Source organism: Oncorhynchus tshawytscha, linkage group LG03 (assembly GCF_018296145.1).
Source record: "Oncorhynchus tshawytscha isolate Ot180627B linkage group LG03, Otsh_v2.0, whole genome shotgun sequence".
NCBI classification, from domain to species: Eukaryota; Metazoa; Chordata; class Actinopteri; order Salmoniformes; family Salmonidae; genus Oncorhynchus; species Oncorhynchus tshawytscha.
Window position 1 is genome coordinate 20,192,094 of NC_056431.1, and position 22,096 is coordinate 20,214,189.

A 22,096-nucleotide genomic window follows, 5' to 3' on the forward strand; every position below is an offset into this window, starting at 1 on the left:
GCTTGTCATTTACCTAATGTATTCATAATGTCTCATTCTCTTGACTTTAGAACCCCCACACAGAGCATGACGGTAATGTGCTAACTAACCTGCGAACAGATGAGTCGTGTAATTTTACTCAAGTGTCTCACTCACTGAGAGTCATGGGCAGCTGTCAGTGAAGTTTGGATCATGAGTTAAGTGTTAGACATTGACTCTTGCGTGTCCTCAGCAATTTTGATGAAAATATGAAGTGAAAGAAGATCAAGTCGTGTACATTTTATGTAGAAGGACTGAGAAAATGAATATATTATGCTGACATGCCCCCTGCCTGTGCTTCTCACAGAAACCACTTCATGTTACATTTTATTCCCCCAACATTTTCCCTGGTTGCGACTATTCTTGCTCAACCAAATACAGTTGAAGTCGGAAGTTTACATACACCTTAGCCAAATACATGTTGTGTTCTTTGGCTCGCAAGTCTCCCCCTTTTTCCTCCAAACATAACAATGGTCATTATGGTCAAACAGTTCTATTTTTGTTTCATCAGACCAGAGGACATTTCTCCAAAAAGTACGATCTTTGTCCCCATGTGCAGTTGCAAACCGTAGTCTGGCTTTTTTATAGCGGTTTTGGAGCAGTGGCTTCTTCCTTACTGAGCGGCCATTCAGGTTATGTCGGCATAGGACTCGTTTTTTTACTGTGGATATAGATACTTTTGTACCTGGTTCCTCCAGCATCTTCACAAGGTCCTTTGCTGTTCTTCTGGGATTGATTTGCGCTTTTCGCACCAAAGTGCGTTCTTTTCTCACCACAGAACGCATCTCCTTCCTGAGCGGTATGATGGCTGCGTGGTTCCATGGTGCTTATACTTGCGTTCTATTGTTTGTACAGATGAACGTGCTACCTTCAGGCGTTTGGAAATTGCTCCCAAGGATGAACCAGACTTGTGGAGGTCTACAATTTTTTTTCTGAGGTCTTGGCTGATTTATTTAGATTTTCCCATGATCAAGCAAAGAGGCACTGAGTTTGAAGGTAGGCCTTGAAATACATCCACAGGTACACTTCCAACAACTTTGGAAGTATGCTTGGGGTCATTGTCCATTTGGAAGACCCATTTGCGACCAAGCTTTAACTTAACTGATGTCTTGAGATGTTGCTTCAATATATCCCCATATTTTTCCTCCCGCATAATGCCATCTATTTTGTGAATCGCACCAGTCCCTCCTGCAGCAAAGCACCCCCACAACATGATGCTGCCACCCCCGTGCTTCACGGTTGGGATGGTGTTGTTTGACTTGCAAGCCTCCCCCTTTTTCCTCCAAACATAATGATGGTCATTATGGCCAAACAGTTCTATTTTTGTTTCATCAGACGAGAGTAAATCTATCCCAAAAGTACAATCTTTGTCCCCATGTGCAGTTGCAAACCTTAGTCTTGCTTTTTTATGGCTGTTTTGGAGCAGTGGCTTCTTCCTTGCTGAGCGGCCTTTCAGGTTATGTCGATTATATGACTAGTTTTACTGTGGATATAGATACTTTTGTACCGGTTTCCTCCAGCATCTTCACAAGGTCCTTTGCTGCCTTGAAATACATCCACAGGTACATCCCCAATTGACTCAAATGATGTCAATTAGCATATCAGAAGCTTCTAAATCCATGACATCATTTTCTGGAATTTTCCAAGCTATTTAAAGGCACAGTCAACTTAGTGTATGTAAACTTCTGACCCACTGGATTTGGGATACAGTGAATTATAAGTTAAATAATCTGTCTGTAAACAATTGTTGGAAAAATGACTTGTCATGCACAAAGTAGATATCCTAACCGACTTGCCAAAACTATAGTTTGTTAACAAGAAATTTGTGGATTGGTTGAAAAACGAGTTTTAATGACTCCAACATAAGTGTATGTAAACTTCTGACTTCAACTGTATGTAATCTGTCTCATCACAATTGAAGTCACTCCAAGTTACCCTACAATTGACCCGTGTTACGTTTTGGTCCACTCTCCCTGTGCACTCGAGGTGAATTGCTGAGCGGTATCGTGCTCAACCATGACGCTGCTAAAAACTCTGGGTTTAAAATGGTGCATTTCAGAATACTTAGAGAAATAAATAAGAAATATTTGAGAAATAAATAAGTATGAATGGATGCCGGGATCCACCTCTTTTTAACAAATGCCATTTTCCCCCACGATTGAATTAAGAATTGTTGTGCACTGACTGCTTGTCAGATTGCAGGTTCCCCTCCCTATGGCAGTCATAACTTGAATGTGCTTTGAGAGGAACATTTCTCTCATAGGACACACAACATAAAGCCAACTAGGTAAATAGATATACACTATTTTACTATGGGGTTGTCTGGTTTTTCTAATCATTACTTGTTTTGTTTGCAGAGGAAAAGAACATGTGGACTCTTCCAGTATCATCACAGTGCTCCTCTGCAGAAATTATCTTAATTGAATGTGCTGTTCTCCGTGTTGTAAATGTATTGTGTCGATTTTTCTAGAAAAAATGTAGGGAAGTACCAATGTGTCACAAAGTACTAGTTTGTTAATGATAACTATTGCCATTTTGAAGCCTTGTAAAACACTCCCAGTAGCACCACTAAATACACATCACCATAGCTAGTCTTTAGTGAGCAAAGCCAGCGTTCAGTTCAGCCACTTACCTCTCAATCCACTATAAATACCTCCCCATGTTGCTGTGTCTGTCACCCAAGGCTATAATTTCTTCACCCATTAGTAAAGTAATCAGTGTGCCTGACAGCCTCCAGCCCTGTTACTGCAGCTGTGGACTGTCACAAACAGCCCCCCTCCCCTACTCCCTCACACACCCCGCACGCCTCCCTCAGCTTCGTCACGACGTGTTACACTCATCACAGACTGTAGGAATGCTCTGGGTTGCCCCTCATAAAACTAGGTTTGATGCCCACCTCAATAAATATATAGGCCATATTGTTAATTGTCAGGGCTTTCAAATAATTTTGTAAATCACTCCTAATTTTCAAATTGATTTATCACCAAAGAACATGTTCTAATTTTTTATTTTCCTAATATCCCCATTTGGTTGTAGAGGGCTGGAGTCACTGTTTGAAACCATCTCCATTTTCACTGCCTGAAGTGGAACGCCCAGCCCAGCAGTCCACCATGGACAAGCTGTCACAGACACACAGTCACAGTGCTGCCGATCCCCTTAGCGCCTGTCACATCGCTCTCAATGCTCCTAAATAGGTACTCTCTTCTTTCTCACTGGCTGGAAATCTGGCACAGCAACGGGGATCGATCTCGGGGGCATGTTGTTGGGTCACCGGCCGACCGTCAGAGATTGACTTGGCAACTGGAGCTCTGCTGAAACAGCTGCCCACGCTCCCCACCCCAAGCTCCCGCCCGGTCTGCCTTGGCAATGGAACAAGACTGTCTGCCTTTTATTATGTGACCTTGCAGTGCTCTTAAGTCACTGAGGGAATGTAGAAGTCAACTACGCCAGAGCAGCGAATATAAAGCCCAACACCCGTACCACTAATTGAAACGGAAGGCTGCTGTAACTGTGTCATCTCGCCCCAGAATCGCATTAAGAAACCTATTCTAATTTTAGATGATACATCATTTCCTTCAGATGATCGTATTAATTGCACTCCGAGAGACGGTAATAAGGGAGAAAGATCCAGATGGTCATATCCGTGTGTACGGCTTCTGGGTCACGCAGTGGGTATTTACCAGGATCCATGACAGTAAACACATGCATCATTAACCTCCCAAAATACCCCCGATGTACCAGGGATGTATTTTGGGGTGTTTTATTTTTTGGTCAGGCATTAGAAGTGCAAATGGGCCTCTGTGATCAGAGCCACCATGACAATTTTAACACAGTCATGGAGGTCAGAAGTGTGTGCACTCAATTAAGGCAGGGAGCTAAATTTAGCGGTCCGCTACCCAGCTGTAATGCCACAGATAAGGCTGTGTTACGCCTCTGAACAAGGCCTATCCTCTCTACAACAGATTGCTGTAATAAACAATAATAACCTACTCTTGAAATCACATGTTTTCAGACCAACTCTGAAACAGGACTGGAGCGTCATATTATAACATGCAATTACTGTAATACCCTAGTTGTCTTGCAAATTTCAATAACATACTCGGATACACTCTTCTCCCTTTGTTTTTTACCGTGCCTCAGCACAACTCCCGCTGCTTGGCCCTTCTATCTCTGTAATAAGGGCCAAGGCTTCTTTCTCCCTTGCACTGGATACATACTCCGCAAACCAAAAAAAAATTAATATAGCTCACTACCGCAGGATGCCAGGCTGCTGTAAAGGGAGTAAGAGGTTCAACTGGACTGTCTGCTTTCTCCTCTCCTGACAGATGATCCAGACCAGCAAGACTCTGCTGGAGAACTCCGAGGGAGCCTACGACCGAATACTGCTAACCCAGAAAGCAGGTAAGAGAGGGAAAGAGATGACTAAAGAGTGATGTTTAGCATGAAAAGACCATTTCTCTGCAAAGATCCACTGTCCCTCAGATCTTCCCTACTTCCTTTCATATACAATCACCCCCCCCATCTGAAGTATGCCATAGAGAGCAGCAGCTAACAAAAAAGATGGACTGATTATGCCGGCCCTGTTACATAAGTTATTAACATTTGATTCATGCTCATTTCTGTGACCCGGCTGCTTTGAAACACTGCTTTGGTTCTGCCTGGTTTTTGATGATTCTCACGGCGTCGGGCCTCGCTGCTCCTCTAATTAGGAGGGTTGCAGCTGAGGTGGTAAACACCCAGGTTCTGAACAGAACAACATCAAAGACTGGCAGGCGGCTGCGGTCTCTCTATGCCTGGTTTCCACCAGGAACCGCACCACTACAAGACGTGCAGAATGAGATCAAGCCCATCTAATAACAATTGAACGGGAATAATTTACCAGAATGGATAAAAAAGTTTTTTTTTTTTTTGTCTGAGCAATTGATTGGAAAATAATTGATCTCATTGTTAGAATTCTGTGTTTGCACTTTGATATGAATATTGCAGCTTGTGTGCTCTTGCAATTTTATTATATCTGTGCGCTTAGCACTGTTTATCCCGCTCCTCTGGTGAGAGTCTCTGTGAGAATAGCCTTCTGGCCCTGCATAATGACTTGACTTGAACAGGGGCAGTGTTAATCCATTCTGCTCTGGGGCGTGGGGGATCGGAAGGATCTTGGAGCCTTGATAGGGTGATTGGCAGCTCATCAATGGAACACGCTGGCAGAGATCCCACCCTCCACTACTCGCTCCAAGGTGGGAGAGTCTTGGCTTGAGAAGCTTTCAGAATGTTCACCCTCTCTTCCTTCCCCCCCATTATGAGGGGAACTCGACAAGGTGGAAAGACCTCTAACGGTGCAAACTCTGCAAAACTAAATTGTGTGCTTTAAAAGCAGCATACAATTGACCTGTAGATTTACTACAGTACAAATAAAATCATATTCAATGACAGGATCATTTAGATGTCTGTGTCTTTCATCTAATGCAGCGCATTTCAGCAACGTTTCCCATCTAAGATTTGTTTGTTTCATTTCTCATGGAGTAGCTTGCTTGGAGCGCCGAGTGAGGAAAAACAGGCCATCGTTCTGGGGGCTGGGATTTATTGGTTTCCAGATGGATGACATATAAAATATTCATAGTCTGTTGTCTTAGCTCATCAAGGGGGTGGAGAAGTGTCTTCTTTAACTGAGGTGTGTGTCGCAAATCAATGGCTTCTCGCCGTCATCTCCTCTTCTTAGTATTCATCACAACACCAATAGGACCTGCCTTCAAGCTGCTGCCCGAGACATTAGCCATTGGTAGTCTGAGAGTTAAGGTGTGACCTGCCTGAAGGAACAGTGCTGAAAGAGACAACAAAAACATCTCTTACTCTGGGCAGAAGGGAGATACGGATTTGTGCTCACTTTTGGTGCTCGTTAGATCTATAGTATTACAGTATATTGTGTCCATAGTCTGAAAGCATTCCTCTTCAAAGTTCATATGAACCCATCACACTTTGTCAATGTATGGTTATTTTCCTCTAATCTTTGAAATGTCTATGAACCTGAAAGTAACTAGGGATGGGCACACGTACACAGTACTCGATTTAAAGTTTGCATTTGTTTACTAATTACTCGAATACAAGTACTCAATTCACAAATGCAGCAATTTATTATGTTACATTTATAAGCACTGACATCATTTCAAACTCTGGTAAGGTGTGTGTTCTTTGAGGAGTATATCAAGTGCATTGAACACTTTTTAAGTTTGCTTTTCAGTTGTGTATCAGAACAAACAGCATAGCACCAACTTTGTTTTGCCTTCAGCACCGTTTCACTCTAACATGTGAGTCCTCAAATACAGAAATTCTTTCAAATTGTACCTAACTAGGCCACTCAGTTAAGGCAAAACGATAGGCTAGTGAAGGTAGGAAATGTTTCAGGAATTTGTATTGTTTTATTAGTTAATATGGGCACGCATGACTACTTAACAGGTTAAACATGGACTTCCACATTGGCCGCCCAAGGCTTTTGGTCACTACCAGGCATCATATCAAATCTACTGGGCTGGATTCAACCACCAACATTTTGCAAAATAGGACACAGCAGATGGTAAAAACTAAGCAACGAGAAAATCACGTTATAATTTCATCGATACGTATTGTCAGCTGTGAGTGCGAGTGGAAAATGGGTCAATACAAACTGTATTCCCTCCGGACAGTGAGCAGAACATTCCAGCAACAGCTACTGGAGTTCTGTGTAATCCATCATAACCACTCAGAGAGAACAACCCGCCTCAAAAGACCCCCTGGGTAACAATGAACAAAGCTCACTACTTACTGTCTGAAGCGCACAGATCAAATGCAATACTTGACACTCACACAGGTACCAAATAACATCTGGGACAACTCAATAGCTGAACCCCAAAAGACACCTAGTCTGGACAGAGTAATGCTTATAACAAATCCCACCTAGGTTAACTTTTACAAGCTGCCTAGAAAACAAGCTAAAGAGAAAATGTGGAACATAAGATGAATGGAAAAGCCCCATTACAGTAATGACCTGTGGCCATTAAATACAGTAGGTGATATTCTACAGGGTCAAATGCATCATCTGTTCAGGAGGTTTGGGGACAATCCATCAATGTGTTGCTTTTGCGATTCAATCCGTTATTAATAAAGCTAGTAAACAGGCAGATCATCTTTTATAACATATCTGTACACACATGCCACCGTTTGATACCAACATTTAGCCTCGGCTACAATACAACTTGGGGAAACGGTTTCATGAATATATCCTCTGACTGGGCACTGTGGTCCAAGTTCATTGTACTGACAGTTATTGAGCTCCAGGTAGACGAGGGAGAAGATTACACCATCTAAAGAAGCTAATCCCTGATGTATTGTCATTGGCCACGGCAAACCCCTTTCCTACCTGCCGCTCGGTTCTGGACTGTCAAAGGTGACTGAGAACCTTTGGTGGCTCCATACAGTCTCTGTCAGCGAGCATAAGCTTGCCGAGAATTGCGTTTGAAAGGGCTTGCTCAGAATGACAGAATTAGTCCCCCGCCACACACCCCCAACTCTACACTGCGTTGCTAAGCAACCCCTGCTGAGAGTTGGTTGTGTGTGTGCGTGTGTGTCCAGCACAGTCATGCTTCATGAGTACAACAGCAGTGACTGTAGTTGCAGCAGCACAGCACCTGAGGGTGGGGGATAATCATTCCGGAATCATTACGATGTTTCTCAGTGAACAAAATCATAAAGGCTGGGAGTAACAGATTATTAGCACAGTGTATGGTCCAATAATTTTTTTTTTTTTTTTAAGTCTATGCCCTAACCATTCTCTGTAAAAGAATACAATATTAGCCTCAGCCAGGGCCTAATTTGTGAACATTCCTTTGGCCGTTTTCTCAGTCTCGACTCTTCATCTAGGTCAGGTATGTGCTAACTGCTGAAGTGCCAATATCACAGACCTCCTCAGAATCATCATCAACATCCAACCCACCCCACCGTATATCTCACATGTACGGTATTTGGTGTTGCCATGGAAACAACACCAACAGGGCTGGGAACCGACCCAGAGCTGATAGAGCGCCGCGATAGATCTGAGCATGCTCAGTCCGACCGTTTCAGCTTGTGTGTGTGTGTGCGCCATCAGCTGAGTCTGGTGAAGCTATTAGTAGTATACCGAGCACCTTAACGGCCAGACCCTCAGCTGTTGCCCTGATGTTGTGGACTCCACTGCAACCTGACTCAAATCAAACTCCCAGCAATGTTCGTCTGTGTATCATAACGGAGAGCAGCACTCCGTCAGAGAGAGAGGAGGAAAGAGGGGAAGGAGAGGAGGAAGGGAGCTCCTCGGGAGACAAGTCCCTCCTCTGCTCAGTGCCTTGATGCTAATCCACAGTGAGGGGATGTCATGTCTGTCTGCCCTGCCCATACTAGTCTTGCTCTCTCTTTCTCTCACACTCTCAAGAGAAGATGTCTCTCACTCCATCTTGACCTCACCAGCCTTGCTTCCGTCCTCATGTTGTCTGCTGGGCAGCTGTTTTCAGACTAGTGTAATTTCTATAGACATGAAAACAAAAACTGAACCAGGTAGTTCTAGTACTGTATGCACACTGAGAGACAGACATAGAGACAGATGGTTGAATACTTAATGTATGATCATCTAATGTGTGTTGGTGTTTTATCATTGTCTCACATGTCAAGAATGAAACCAAATGTGCGGAGGCTTTAACTTAAGGTTTTTCCCCATAGTGCTGACACTTGCCTAACCCCAATTGGCATTTTATGCAAACCTAGCATATAAATGCATTGAACATTGTACGTCAATGCTAGCCTCTGGGACAAATCAAATCAAATCAAATTTTATTTGTCACATACACATGGTTAGCAGATGTTAATGCGAGTGTAGCGAAATGCTTGTGCTTCTAGTTCCGACAATGCAGTAATAACGAGCAAGTAATCTAACTAACAATTCCAAAAAAACTACTGTCTTATACACAGTGTAAGGGGATAGAGAATATGTACATAAGGATATATGAATGAGTGATGGTACAGAGCAGCATAGGCAAGATACAGTAGATGATATCGAGTACAGTATATACATATGAGATCAGTATGTAAACCAAGTGGCATAGTTAAAGTGGCTAGTGATACATGTATTACATAAGGATGCAGTCGATGATATAGAGTACAGTATCAACGTATGCATATGAGATGAACAATGTAGGGTAAGTAACATTATATAAGGTAGCATTGTTTAAAGTGGCTAGTGATATATTTACATAATTTCCCATCAATTCCCATGATTAAAGTGGCTGGAGTAGAGTCAGTGTCATTGACAGTGTGTTGGCAGTAGCCACTCAATGTTAGTGGTGGCTGTTTAACAGTCTGATGGCCTTGAGATAGAAGCTGTTTTTCAGTCTCTCGGTCCCAGCTTTGATGCACCTGTACTGACCTCGCCTTCTGGATGACAGCGGGGTGAACAGGCAGTGGCTCGGGTGGTTGATGTCCTTGATGATCTTTATGGCCTTCCTGTAGCATCGGGTGGTGTAGGTGTCCTGGAGGGCAGGTAGTTTGCCCCCGGTGATGCGTTGTGCAGACCTCACTACCCTCTGGAGAGCCTTACGGTTGAGGGCGGTGCAGTTGCCATACCAGGCGGTGATACAGCCCGCCAGGATGCTCTCGATTGTGCATCTGTAGAAGTTTGTGAGTGCTTTTGGTGACAAGCCGAATTTCTTCAGCCTCCTGAGGTTGAAGAGGCGCTGCTGCGCCTTCCTCACGATGCTGTCTGTGTGAGTGGACCAATTCAGTTTGTCTGTGATGTGTATGCCGAGGAACTTAAAACTTGCTACCCTCTCCACTACTGTTCCATCGATGTGGATGGGGGTGTTCCCTCTGCTGTTTCCTGAAGTCCACAATCATCTCCTTAGTTTTGTTGACGTTGAGTGTGAGGTTATTTTCCTGACACTACACTCCGAGGGCCCTCACCTCCTCCCTGTAGGCCGTCTCGTCGTTGTTGGTGATCAAGCCTACCACTGTTGTGTCGTCCGCAAACTTGATGATTGAGTTGGGCGTGCATGGCCACGCAGTCGTGGGTGAACAGGGAGTACAGGAGGGGGCTCAGAACGCACCCTTGTGGGGCCCCAGTGTTGAGGATCAGCGGGGAGGAGATGTTGTTGCCTACCCTCACCACCTGGGGGCGGCCCGTCAGGAAGTCCAGTACCCAGTTGCACAGGGCGGGGTCGAGACCCAGGGTCTCGAGCTTGATGACGAGCTTGGAGGGTACTATGGTGTTGAATGCCGAGCTGTAGTCGATGAACAGCATTCTCACATAGGTATTCCTCTTGTCCAGATGGGTTAGGGCAGTGTGCAGTGTGGTTGAGATTGCATCGTCTGTGGACCTATTTGGGCGGTAAGCAAATTGGAGTGGGTCAAGGGTGTCAGGTAGGGTGGAGGTGATATGGTCCTTGACTAGTCTCTCAAAGCACTTCATGATGACGGATGTGAGTGCTACGGGGCGGTAGTCGTTTAGCTCAGTTACCTTAGCTTTCTTGGGAACAGGAACAATGGTGGCCCTCTTGAAGCATGTGGGAACAGCAGACTGGTATAGGGATTGGTTGAATATGTCCGTAAACACACCGGCCAGCTGGTCTGCGCATGCTCTGAGGGCGCGGCTGGGGATGCCGTCTGGGCCTGCAGCCTTGCGAGGGTTAACACGTTTAAATGTCTTACTCACTTCGGCTGCAGTGAAGGAGAGACCGCATGATTCCGTTGCAGGCCGTGTCAGTGGCACTGTATTGTCCTCAAAGCGGGCAAAAAGTTATTTAGTCTGCCTGGGAGCAAGACATCCTGGTCCGTGACTGGGCTGGGTTTCTTCCTGTAGTCCGTGATTGACTGTAGACCCTGCCACATACCTCTTGTGTCTGAGCCGTTGAATTGAGATTCTACTTTGTCTCTGTACTGGCGCTTAGCTTGTTTGATAGCCTTGCGGAGGGAATAGCTGCACTGTTTGTATTCAGTCATGTTACCAGACACCTTGCCCTGATTAAAAGCAGTGGTTCGTGCCTTCAGTTTCACACGAATGCTGCCATCAATCCATGGTTTCTGGTTAGGGAATGTTTTAATCGTTGCTATGGGAACGACATCTTCAACGCATGTTCTAATGAACTCGCACACCGTATCAGCGTATTCGTCAATGTTGTTGTCTGACGCAATACGAAACATCTCCCAGTCCACGTGGTGGAAGCAGTCTTGGAGTGTGGAGTCAGCTTGGTCGGACCAGCGTTGGACAGACCTCAGCGTGGGAGCTTCTTGTTTTAGTTTCTGTCTGTAGGCAGGGATCAACAAAATGGAGTCGTGGTCAGCTTTTCCGAAAGGGGGCGGGGCAGGGCCTTATATGCGTCGCGGAAGTTAGAGTAACAATGATCCAGGGTCTTTCCACCCCTGGTTGCGCAATCAATATGCTGATAAAATTTAGGGAGTCTTGTTTTCAGATTAGCCTTGTTAAAATCCCCAGCTACAATGAATGCAGCCTCCGGATAAATCGTTTCCAGTTTGCAGAGAGTTAAATAAAGTTCGTTCAGAGCCATCGATGTGTCTGCTTGGGGGGATATATACAGCTGTGATTATAATCGAAGAGAATTCTCTTGGTAGATAATGCGGTCTACATTTGATTGTGAGGAATTCTAAATCAGGTGAACAGAAGGATTTGAGTTCCTGTATGTTTCCTTCATCACACCATGTCACGTTGGCCATAAGGCATACGCCCCCGCCCGTCTTCTTACCAGAGAGATGTTTGTTTCTGTCGGCGCGATGCGTGGAGAAACCCGCTGGCTGCACCGCTTCGGATTGCGTCTCTCCAGTGAGCCATGTTTCCGTGAAGCAGAGAACGTTACAGTCTCTGATGTCCCTCTGGAATGCTACCCTTGCTCGGATTTCATCAACCTTGTTGTCAAGAGACTGGACATTGGCAAGAAGAATGCTGGGGAGTGGTGCACGATGTGCCCGTCTCCGGAGTCTGACCAGAAGACCGCTTCGTTTCCCTCTTTTTCTGAGTCGTTTTTTTTTTGGTCGCTGCATGTGATCCACTCGGTTACACTGGTTGTAAGGCAGAACTCAGGATCCGCATCGCGAAAAACATATTCTTGGTCGTACTGATGGTGAGTTGACGCTGATCTTATATTCAGTAGTTCTTGTCGGCTGTATGTAAAGAAACCTAAGATGACCTGGGGTACTAGTGTCAGAAATAACACGTAAAAAAACAAAAAACTGCATAGTTTCCTAGGAACGCGAAGCGAGGCGGCCATCTCTGTCGGCGCCGGAATTATCACTCATTGTGTGTGAATACAGTGTAAAACTCATGTGTCCCCTGACCCCTCTCTCCCCAGCGATGGAGTTCCATGAGAACCTCCATGACATGGCGGTGAAGGAGGGCCTGAAGGGCAGGAAGCTGGCCAAGGCTGTGGAGAGCTTCACCTGGAACATAACCATCCTCAAGGTAAGGATAATGACCACCTAGTTTGAGTGATTTGTTTTTGCAACCTTTTTTTTGTGACAGTTTTTAGCTTTTGTTTAATCTATTTTAGCTACCAGTAAACTGTTTAAAACCATTGCGTATAAATCGATCTGTGGACACCGTAGATCAAAATGGTTTGCATTAAGAGGTAGCCCTGATTCTCAGACACAGGAGTATCTCATCTGCCTGTATGAAGCAGGATATGACAGCTGACACCTCTTGCAGCAGGGATGTCCCTCCTACCATTTAATTCGCTCTTCCGACTGTCTGTCAACTCCTGTCTGAAGCCTAAAGTGCACTCGGAAAGTATTCAGACCCCTTGACTTTTTTCACAATCGTCAGCAATCTACACACAATACCCTATAATGACAAAGCAAAAACACGTTTTTATAAATGTTTGCAAATTTATAAAAACGGAAACCTTTATTTTCTTAAGTATTCAGACCCTTCGATATGAGACCCAAAATTGAGCTCAGGTGCATCCTGTTTCCATTGATCATCCTTGATGTTTCTACTCCTTGATTTGGAGTCCACCTGTGGTAAATTCAATTGATTGGACATGATTTAGAAAAGCACACCTGTTTATATAAGGTCCCACAGTTGACAGTGCATGTCAGAGCAAAAACCAAGCTATGAGGTCAAAGGAATTGTCCGTAGAGCTCCTAGACCGGGTTGTGTCGAGGCACAGATCTGGGGAAGGGTACCCAAAACATTTCTGCAGCATTGAAGGTCCCCAAGAACACAGTAGCTTCCCTCGTTCTTAAATGGAAGAAGGTTGGAACCATCTTGACTCTTCTTAGAGCTGGCCGCCCGGCCAACTGAGCATTCAGGGAAGAAGGGCCTTGGTCAGAACCCAATGGTCACTCTGACAGAGCTCTAGAGTTTGTCTGGGGAGATGGGAGAACCTTCCAGAAGGATAACCATCTTTGCAGCACTCCACCAATCAGGCCTTTATGGTAGAGTGGCCAGACAGAAGCCACTCCTCAATAAAAGGCACATAACAGCTCGTTTGCCAAAAGGCCCTTAACAACTCTCAGACCATGAGAAACAAGATTATCTGGTCTGATGAAACCAAGATTGAACTATTTGGCTTGAATGTAAAGGGTCACGTCTGAAGGAAACTTGGCACCATCCCTACGGTGAAGCATGGTGTTGGCAGCATAATGCTGTGGGGGTGTCCGTCAGCGACGGACTGGGAGACTAGTCAGGATCGATGCAAAGATGAACAGAGCAAAGTACAGTGATCCTTGATGAAAACCTGCTCCAGAGCGCTCAGACTGGGGCCAAGGTTCACCTTCCAACAGGACAACGACCCTAAGCACACAGCCAAGACAATGCAAGAGTGGCTTCGGGACAAGTCTCTGAATGTCCTTGAGTGGCCCAGCCAGAGCCCGGACATGAAGCCGATCTAACATCTCTGGAGAGACCGGAAAATAGCTGTGCATCAAAGCTTACCATCCAACCTGACAGAGCTTAAGAGGATCTGCAGAGAAGAATGGGAGAAACTCCCCAAATACAGGTGTGCCAAGCTTGTAGCGTCATACCAAGGAGACTCAAGGCTGTAATTGCTGCCAAAGGTACTTCAACAAAGTACTGAGTAAAGGGTCTGATTACTTATGGAAATGTGATATTTCTAAAATAATTAATAGATTGACAAAACATACTTTGTCATGGATGGACAATATTAAAATGAGATGAAAGGCGAGTTCCTAACAAGTTCAGGAAGCCAAGCTAGAACTCTGTGAGACGTTCACAGTGATGGGGGCAGACATTTTAATCAAGAGACCTTTAGAAAACATGCACATTTTCTCTAACACTAAATATACCAATATGTATTTTACAGTTATAAGGAAGGTGAACTCTTAATAGTTTTGATTTTTTGTAAAAATTTCAAGCCTTATTCATACAGTTTTGTTGAATAGGAAATAATCATAAAATATGATCTGTGTACTTGAGCTTGTGTCCTCAAAAGTGACTACACCTTTGCAATGTATAACTATTTTTAACAGAAAGGTGAGAGTTTAATCTTGGAGTATGCAGCACTACTAGTTATTGTTTATCTCATGATAAATAATTACTTTTTGGGATTACGTAGATTACATTTTCGATTGCATTTAGTTACATGTAAGAGGTTTAACTTAATGTTTGTTTTATTGAGGGCAGGCCTAGGTAGTGAATTTAAATTCAAGAAACAACTTCCGAGCAAACACTTCAGAGATTCTGACTCCACAGTGCAGTTGAGCTTCACTAAATGAGGAAAACAGTTTGTTTACAGAAGGGACATAAGGTTTATATTGACATTTTGTTTTTCAGCTGCAGCGCGGTGGAGTAAGAGCCTATGTCTGAGTTAGTTAGATTGTACACACTCAGTCTGATGTATTTGTCTTCATGCCGTTCATTTAAACCCCGTGTCAATGCAAGGGCTAATTATCGAGGAATGACCTTCCGCATATTTATTTGTGATATTTGCATGCATTAATTGCATGCTCACCTCATGAGCGTTTGGGCTCATCATTTATACATGGTCCCCGGGAAATTGAGTTGGTGCCTGGTGAGTGTTTGGCTACGCTGCATAATTCATTATACACAGAAGCAGCGGTTACGCTCCGTGGGTATTGGGGAGATGTAGGACCCCAATGTCTGACCGCATACAACTAAGATTAAACAGTTAGTACCACACTACTCTTTCGCTTCGTGACCTTTTTAAAGTATTATTGGTTTCACCCTTTGTCTTTCTGTTTAAACTGGAGATTCAAGTTGTTGATACATGCTCCATTGTCTGTATATTGCCATTCCTGTCATGTCCCTGCCTTCACTCCAGGGCCAGGCGGACCTGCTGAAGCACGCAAAGAGTGAAGTCCAGGAGAACCTGAAGCAGATCCACTACGCCGCCCTCACCTGTAACCTCAGTAAGGACGGGCCATCAGGGAGCACGGCAGGCTCCGAGTCCAGGACCCGACCACGCAGCCTGGACGCCATCCCCGAGAAAGCCACGGGGGAGGACGAGCTCTCTGAGGAGGACAACTGAAGGCTTACGCCCTAAACCCTTCATACCTTCAAGCCCCTTGCCCTACCCTAGTGGAACTCCTACCCCCAAGCACCTTTCCCTACCCTAGTGGAACTCCTACCCCCAAGCACCTTTCCCTACCCTAGTGGAACTCCTACCCCCAAACACCTTTCCCTACCCTAGTGGAACTCCTACCCCCCCAAGCACCTTTCCCTACCCTAGTGGAACTCCTACCCCCAAACACCTTTTCCCTACCCTAGTGGAACTCCTACCCCCAAGCACCTTTCCCTACCCTAGTGGAACTCCTACCCCCAAACACCTTTCCCTACCCTAGTGGCACTCCGACCCCCAAGCACCTTTCCCTACCCTAGTGGCACTCATACCCCCAAGCACCTTTCCCTACCCTAGTGGAACTCCTACCCCCAAGCACCTTTCCCTAGTGGCATACATAAATCTCCTTACCGCAGTCCCACACAAACCTGACTACAACTATTCTTATTCCAGCGCCGTATAAAACCATTCCATTCCCACCCCAGTCTCACTCAAACCTCCCTTTGCTTAACCCGGTACCACATAAAAAGCCCTTAACCCTTCCTGCCCACCTCAACGTCCAACAGCAAGATGTCGCGGGTCAACTAGGAGGGCCACGTGAACTTGCAGCCACGGGACAGTCTTAAAGCAGTGACCTACTGTAGAGACAGTGCACTTATTTACAGGCAGACCCCAGGGTCTGACCTTAGGAGAGCCGCTCTGAACGGTTCAAGGATTTCTTAAGCACAATTTACGGGTTTCTGACCAACCAGAAACTAGAGCTGTGAATGTAATAGGAAACAGGAAGAGGAACAATGGCGAGAAGAAAAGGGAGGAGAGCGCTGTTTACAATAATGAACTTGTTCATGTTTTTGTCTGCCAAAATAGTATGTGTATATATGGAGTTCTGTTACTTTTTTTCCAACGTGCTTCATTTTATTATTGTATTCTTGAGAAATAAGATTTATTTTGTAAAGGAAATGGCTCGTCCATGAAAAATAACTATTTTATTTGTCTGTGCAGATGTGAAATGGAGGTGTCCTTGACACTTTCCCACTGTTCCTTTGTCGAGACCGAGGGACGGATAGAGACTTTAAACCTCAGTGTGTGGTCCAAAGGGTGGCAGTCGAGTCTCAAGCACAACTAGCAACTGCTTTGGGAAGGAACCATGGAGAGAGTAACGCGTTAGGGCTACGTTTTGGTGTCATTTCACCATTCCATGTGAGAGGGTTGAGTGGGATGTACAAAGTAATAATAGCTTCTCAACCAGTCCTGGTAACAACTAGCACCCTATTCATGAATATGTTTTCATGTACAACTCTGCCTCATTGCTACAAATCAGTCAACAAAGGGGATGGATGGTGAGGAAAGAGACACTCTTCCTCACATCCATCTTAACCTGCTTTTCCCCACCAGTTGCTTCTAGTTTTGTATTTGTCCCCCTGTTCATTCTCTCCACAGTGCTGAAACAGTGTTGCTCCTAGTCAACTTTAGCCATCCACCACTACCTCTGGATCTCACCACCAGTGTTTTAACTGGGCCCACACTGGGACAAAAAGTAATTAATGAACTTCAGTGTCGTGACAGTTGTATTTATAACTGTTGTTAACCATTTTTACATATGGTTGAACTGAATACTGGTTTTGCGCTTATCTGTTAATTCCCAAAACCTTCAGAATAAACTACGTCAAATCGTTTATGGTGTCTGGTGTCAGATTCAATGACAGACCGTATGAACATTCATTAACATTCTACAGTGTGCTGTTTTCTGTTGTATTCATGCTATTACTGTTTAAGAGCAGACAGAGACTGCAGGGTCTGGATATCCCAGCCATCACATGGAGCTGCTGGAGGAACTGAAGGATCGCTATAGATTAGTTTACAGTGTGCTGATAGGAGTGGAAAGAGCCTTGGGATATCTAGCGAACCACAGACGTGACTGGCACATGTTCCCAGATACGCACACACACACAGACATGCACGCACAGCTGATAACCCATGCAAACACACACACAGACAATCTTTTTTTGTCACTATATTTGTTTTTCCCTGATAGACCACTGCGTTGTGGTGGTCACTTGTCGTCACAGGAAAAACAAGCACTCCAATACATCACAGGACAAAGGCCCCGGGACATGTTCTTAGAAAATCAGAAAGAGTCCTGAGTAAGTCAAACTGGAGTACAACACCACACAGTAGCATTTAGAATAGATCAAAGCAAAAGTTTATTCGTCGCGTACACTGACTTGTAGATGTGCAGTAATACCTTGCAATAACAAATATTAAAAATCCTTAACAAATAACAAAAAATATGTTATATAAGATAAGCCACGACTAGAATACAGTATGTACAGTGGGTAAAACAGTATGTAAACATTATTGAAGGGACCAGTATTCAATAACCATTCAATGACCATGTACACAGGGCAGCAGTCTCTGTCTCTGCAGGGTGTACAGGAGTACATGGTGGTAGCTGTTTAGAACCATGACTAAGGTTCAGGGCATGGTAATGGGCAGAGAAACAGCTTCTATTTCCAGTCTCTGTCCCAGCTTTGATGCACCTGTACTCCACCTGTACCCCACCTTCTAGGTAGTAGTGGGGTGAACAGGCAGTGGCTCGGGTGGCTGATCTTTTTGGCCTTCCTGTGACACCAGGTGCTGTAGATGTCCTGGAGGGCAGGTAGTGTGCCCCCGGTGATGTTGAGGATGAACCTTTTGAACAGTATTTTTGTCATACTTTTTTATAAATTCTACATAGTCCTCATAATGAGAGTTGGGATTCATTTCAGTTCAGCTGCACCATCTATAGCAATGACTCAAATCTGGGTATAATGTATTTTTTTTAAATAACCAACTGAATTCAAGGCCACCTGTGTATAAACTAATGAAAACCTTACTGTTGAACAAGCACAAAGAAGAGAAGGGAATGGATTCAACTCAAATGCCATTCTGGATGCCCGTGACAAACAGTGTCTGGTTAGTATCAGTCGCTCCACAGACAAGACGGGGCCTTGCAGATCACGTCAACAACCAGCGAGGACGCATTCCCCATAAATCTGAACGTTTGGAATCTGCTTTGTAACATTGTGAAAGGTCTAGACTTAGATATTTAGTGGGTGATGCGTTGGCTAATAAATGAACTACCCAATGTTTGCTGTAGGACAGACAGCCTCTCATGTGTTCTATTTGCTTTGTTTATATGCAGTTGTGCTTCCATGCCGCTGTAGACTACATGTACGTGCAATCCTCTGGTCGCTGGTCTGGCCTGCGAAGCGAGTCTCCCTGTGGTCTTCATGATGAAGCAGTGGAGGCCATTAGTCTAGCTGTGGACCAGGCCTCATGCTAGGGAGCTGCATCCGGCCGGCATGCCACGGCGTGATGGCATGGAGATGCCTTGGATTGAACTGCTGGAGAAGCAGTCTGATATAAGGCTATGGCGCTAAGGTCAACCAGTACCTTCTCTCAGCTCTGCTCCCATCGATCCACATTCATCCCTTTTCAATGCTCACTCAAACTCCTATTCTACCCCTGCCACTGTTCTGAGCAAGAGCAATTATGTTTCTTAACCCACAGAGAAAAGAGACCTTTTGATCCATAACTGATTTATGGGTCAGGCTTCTTTGCAATGTTCTCTAGGAATAACCAGAGGCAGCTGAACAAACTGCAGCCCTGTATTAGAAAGATACACTATCTTCCCACGTTGAATAATTCATGCTCTGCCAGTCACTAAACTGCACGTCCCAGAGCGGATTGCTCTCGCTCGACGGTCCCCTTTGTAGAAAGCCTGTGTTGCTCATCCAGAGCACTTAGTGCTATGCGCCTCTCTGCAGACTAACCACCGCAATCATGACCGGGGGCATAAGCCTCAAGACTAGAAAGAGTATTCAGAGAAAAAGGCCCACAAACAGATAAATAGAGCACTTACAAAGCTAATGCTAACACAGAGAGTCTTTTTCTGCCTCCACATAAAGAGATGTATAGATAGCTAGCTGCTTATCAGTTTAGCTAGCGGCTGGCATGTCCAGGGAATGTCTGCTGCTAACAATGTAGTGAACAATACCCTGTTTTCCCCCTCAACTATAAGCTATACAGGAGAAATTGTGTGCTTATCTCAAGAGAAGCTTAATGGAACACATGTATGCAAGCCAGGTCTGCAGGGCGTTCTGTTTATGTCATTCTTTATGTCATTCTTTAACAAGTTGTCTAGTTAAACTGTAAAGTAGACATCAAGAGTTTCAAGTTTTGCATCGTCAAAATAACATTGAACAGCTCTCCTTGTTAGCTTGACCACCCAATGTTCTCACACTCTCTCACAGATGAAGTTGTCTCGTCATGTCGAACAATGTGTACCATGCACACGGATCATAAAACAGTCAAGTATTTACATATCAACATACAATTGAGATACCTGGGAAGTGGCGATGCCATGTCAGACTATCAAGAATCCCAGCTACCATCTTGACCCTAAAATGTGTTAGAGGAATACTGTGCATCCTTTTAGTAACTAACCTAGCAGAACCTTGACAAAGAACCCAGCGTTGACTGGTCTTCCGTTCCTTTCACTGTCACACTGCTGCACGAACTCAGTTTTATCATGGCACGACACAATAACTACTTGTTCTTGCCAATGAACATCGTGCCTCTGTGTGGGCTGGTGGCTGGTGCAGTGCTGTTAGCCCTGGCTTCCTTTCCCTGCTCCCTAACAACTGTGTTCTGTTTTTGACTTCCACATAATGCCACATTCTCAGAGGACAATGCAGACGTACAGGACATAGCACGACAACAGTTGATGTAATGGTTCGATGGTGTGGTGAAGTCATTCATCCTTCTGCCTTGGACAAAAGCAGTATCCCGGGATTTGAACCGGGACGTGATGAACCACCTGATCCTCCCCACACTTATTAATCACAAAGGAAGAACAACGTATTATACAAACATAAAGTGCTATGAAAATGTCATAACACTTTATTTCTGTATAGTACATTGTTGTTCCGTTCTCAATCGAACCAGAGGGAAATGACCTACAGTATCAGTTACCGTGTGCGATCGTCTTGTTCCCTCTTACTCGATTAGAATGGTGGGTGAACCAATAAGCGTGAGGAAGAATATTAACGTAATTGCTGAAGCAGCTGGTTCCTGTCTGGTTTATGATCTATTGTTTCAATAGGACACATTTACCACCCTGCATCCCACTGCTGGTTTACCTCTGAAGCCAAGCAGGGTCGGTCCTGATCGCTCTCTGGATGGAAGATCAGATGCTGGTTGCTGTACATCACCCAGGTGGCTGCTGCACATTGGTGGTGGAGTTTCTATCTTACTATGTAAAGCACTTTGAGTACCTCAGTTGGTAAAAAAGTGCTATATACATCTAATCAATTATTTATTATAATGCCTCTCCAGGTTCTCCTTTACCCAAATCCAGATAGCAGATGTTCTGAAAGAGCTGCAAAACCTGGACCCGTACAAATCAGCTGGGCTTGACAATCTGGACCCCCTATTTCTGAAACTTTCCGCCGCCATTGTCGCAACCCCTATTACCAGCCTGTTCAACCTCTCTTTCATATCGTCTGAGATCCCCAAGGATTGGAAAGCTGCCGCAGTCATCCCCCTCTTCAAAGGGGGAGACACCCTGGACCCAAACTGTTACAGACCTATATCCATCCTGCCCTGCCTATCTAAGGTCTTCGAAAGCCAAGTCAACAAACAGGTCACTGATCATCTCGAATCCCACCGTACCTTCTCCGCTGTGCAATCTGGTTTCCGAGCCGGTCACGGGTGCACCTCAGCAACACTCAAGGTACTAAACGATATCATAACCGCCATCGATAAAAGACAGTACTGTGCAGCCGTCTTCATTGACCTTGCCAAGGCTTTCGACTCTGTCAATCACCATATTCTTATCGGCAGACTCAGTAGCCTCGGTTTTTCGGATGACTGCCTTGCCTGGTTCACCAATTACTTTGCAGACAGAGTTCAGTGTGTCAAATCGGAGGGCATGCTGTCCGGTCCTCTGGCAGTCTCTATGGGGGTGCCACAGGGTTCAATTCTCGGGCCGACTCTTTTCTCTGTATATATCAATGACGTTGCTCTTGCTGCGGGCGATTCCCTGATCCACATCTACGCAGACGACACCATTCAATATAATTTCGGCCCGTCATTGGACACTGTGCTATCCAACCTCCAAACAAGCTTCAATGCCATACAACACTCCTTCCGTGGCCTCCAACTGCTCTTAAACGCTAGTAAAACCAAATGCATGCTTTTCAACCGATCGCTGCCTGCACCCGCATGCCCGACTAGCATCACCACCCTGGATGGTTCCGACCTTGAATATGTGGACATCTATAAGTACCTAGGTGTCTGGCTAGACTGCAAACTCTCCTTCCAGACTCATATCAAACATCTCCAATCGAAAATCAAATCAAGAGTCGGCTTTCTATTCCGTAACAAAGCCTCCTTCACTCACGCCGCCAAGCTTACCCTAGTAAAACTGACTATCCTTCCGATCCTCGACTTCGGCGATGTCATCTACAAAATGGCTTCCAACACTCTACTCAGCA

General features: G+C 44.9%; 1 protein-coding gene across 3 annotated transcripts in view; it reads left to right on the forward strand.

The window, feature by feature from the left end:
• Positions 1 to 17,233, forward strand: part of LOC112229833 (inactive phospholipase C-like protein 2) — a 60,899-nt gene extending 43,666 nt beyond the window's left edge. For all 3 annotated transcript variants that reach the window (XM_024395930.2, XM_024395923.2, XM_024395914.2), the window contains 3 exons: positions 4,344 to 4,419; positions 12,372 to 12,481; positions 15,321 to 17,233. In XM_024395930.2, coding sequence (XP_024251698.1) covers positions 4,344 to 4,419; positions 12,372 to 12,481; positions 15,321 to 15,527 — 393 coding nt within the window. In that variant the 3' untranslated portion in view covers positions 15,528 to 17,233. The remainder of the gene's footprint in view (positions 1 to 4,343; positions 4,420 to 12,371; positions 12,482 to 15,320) is intronic.
• Positions 17,234 to 22,096: the final 4,863 nt, after the last annotated feature.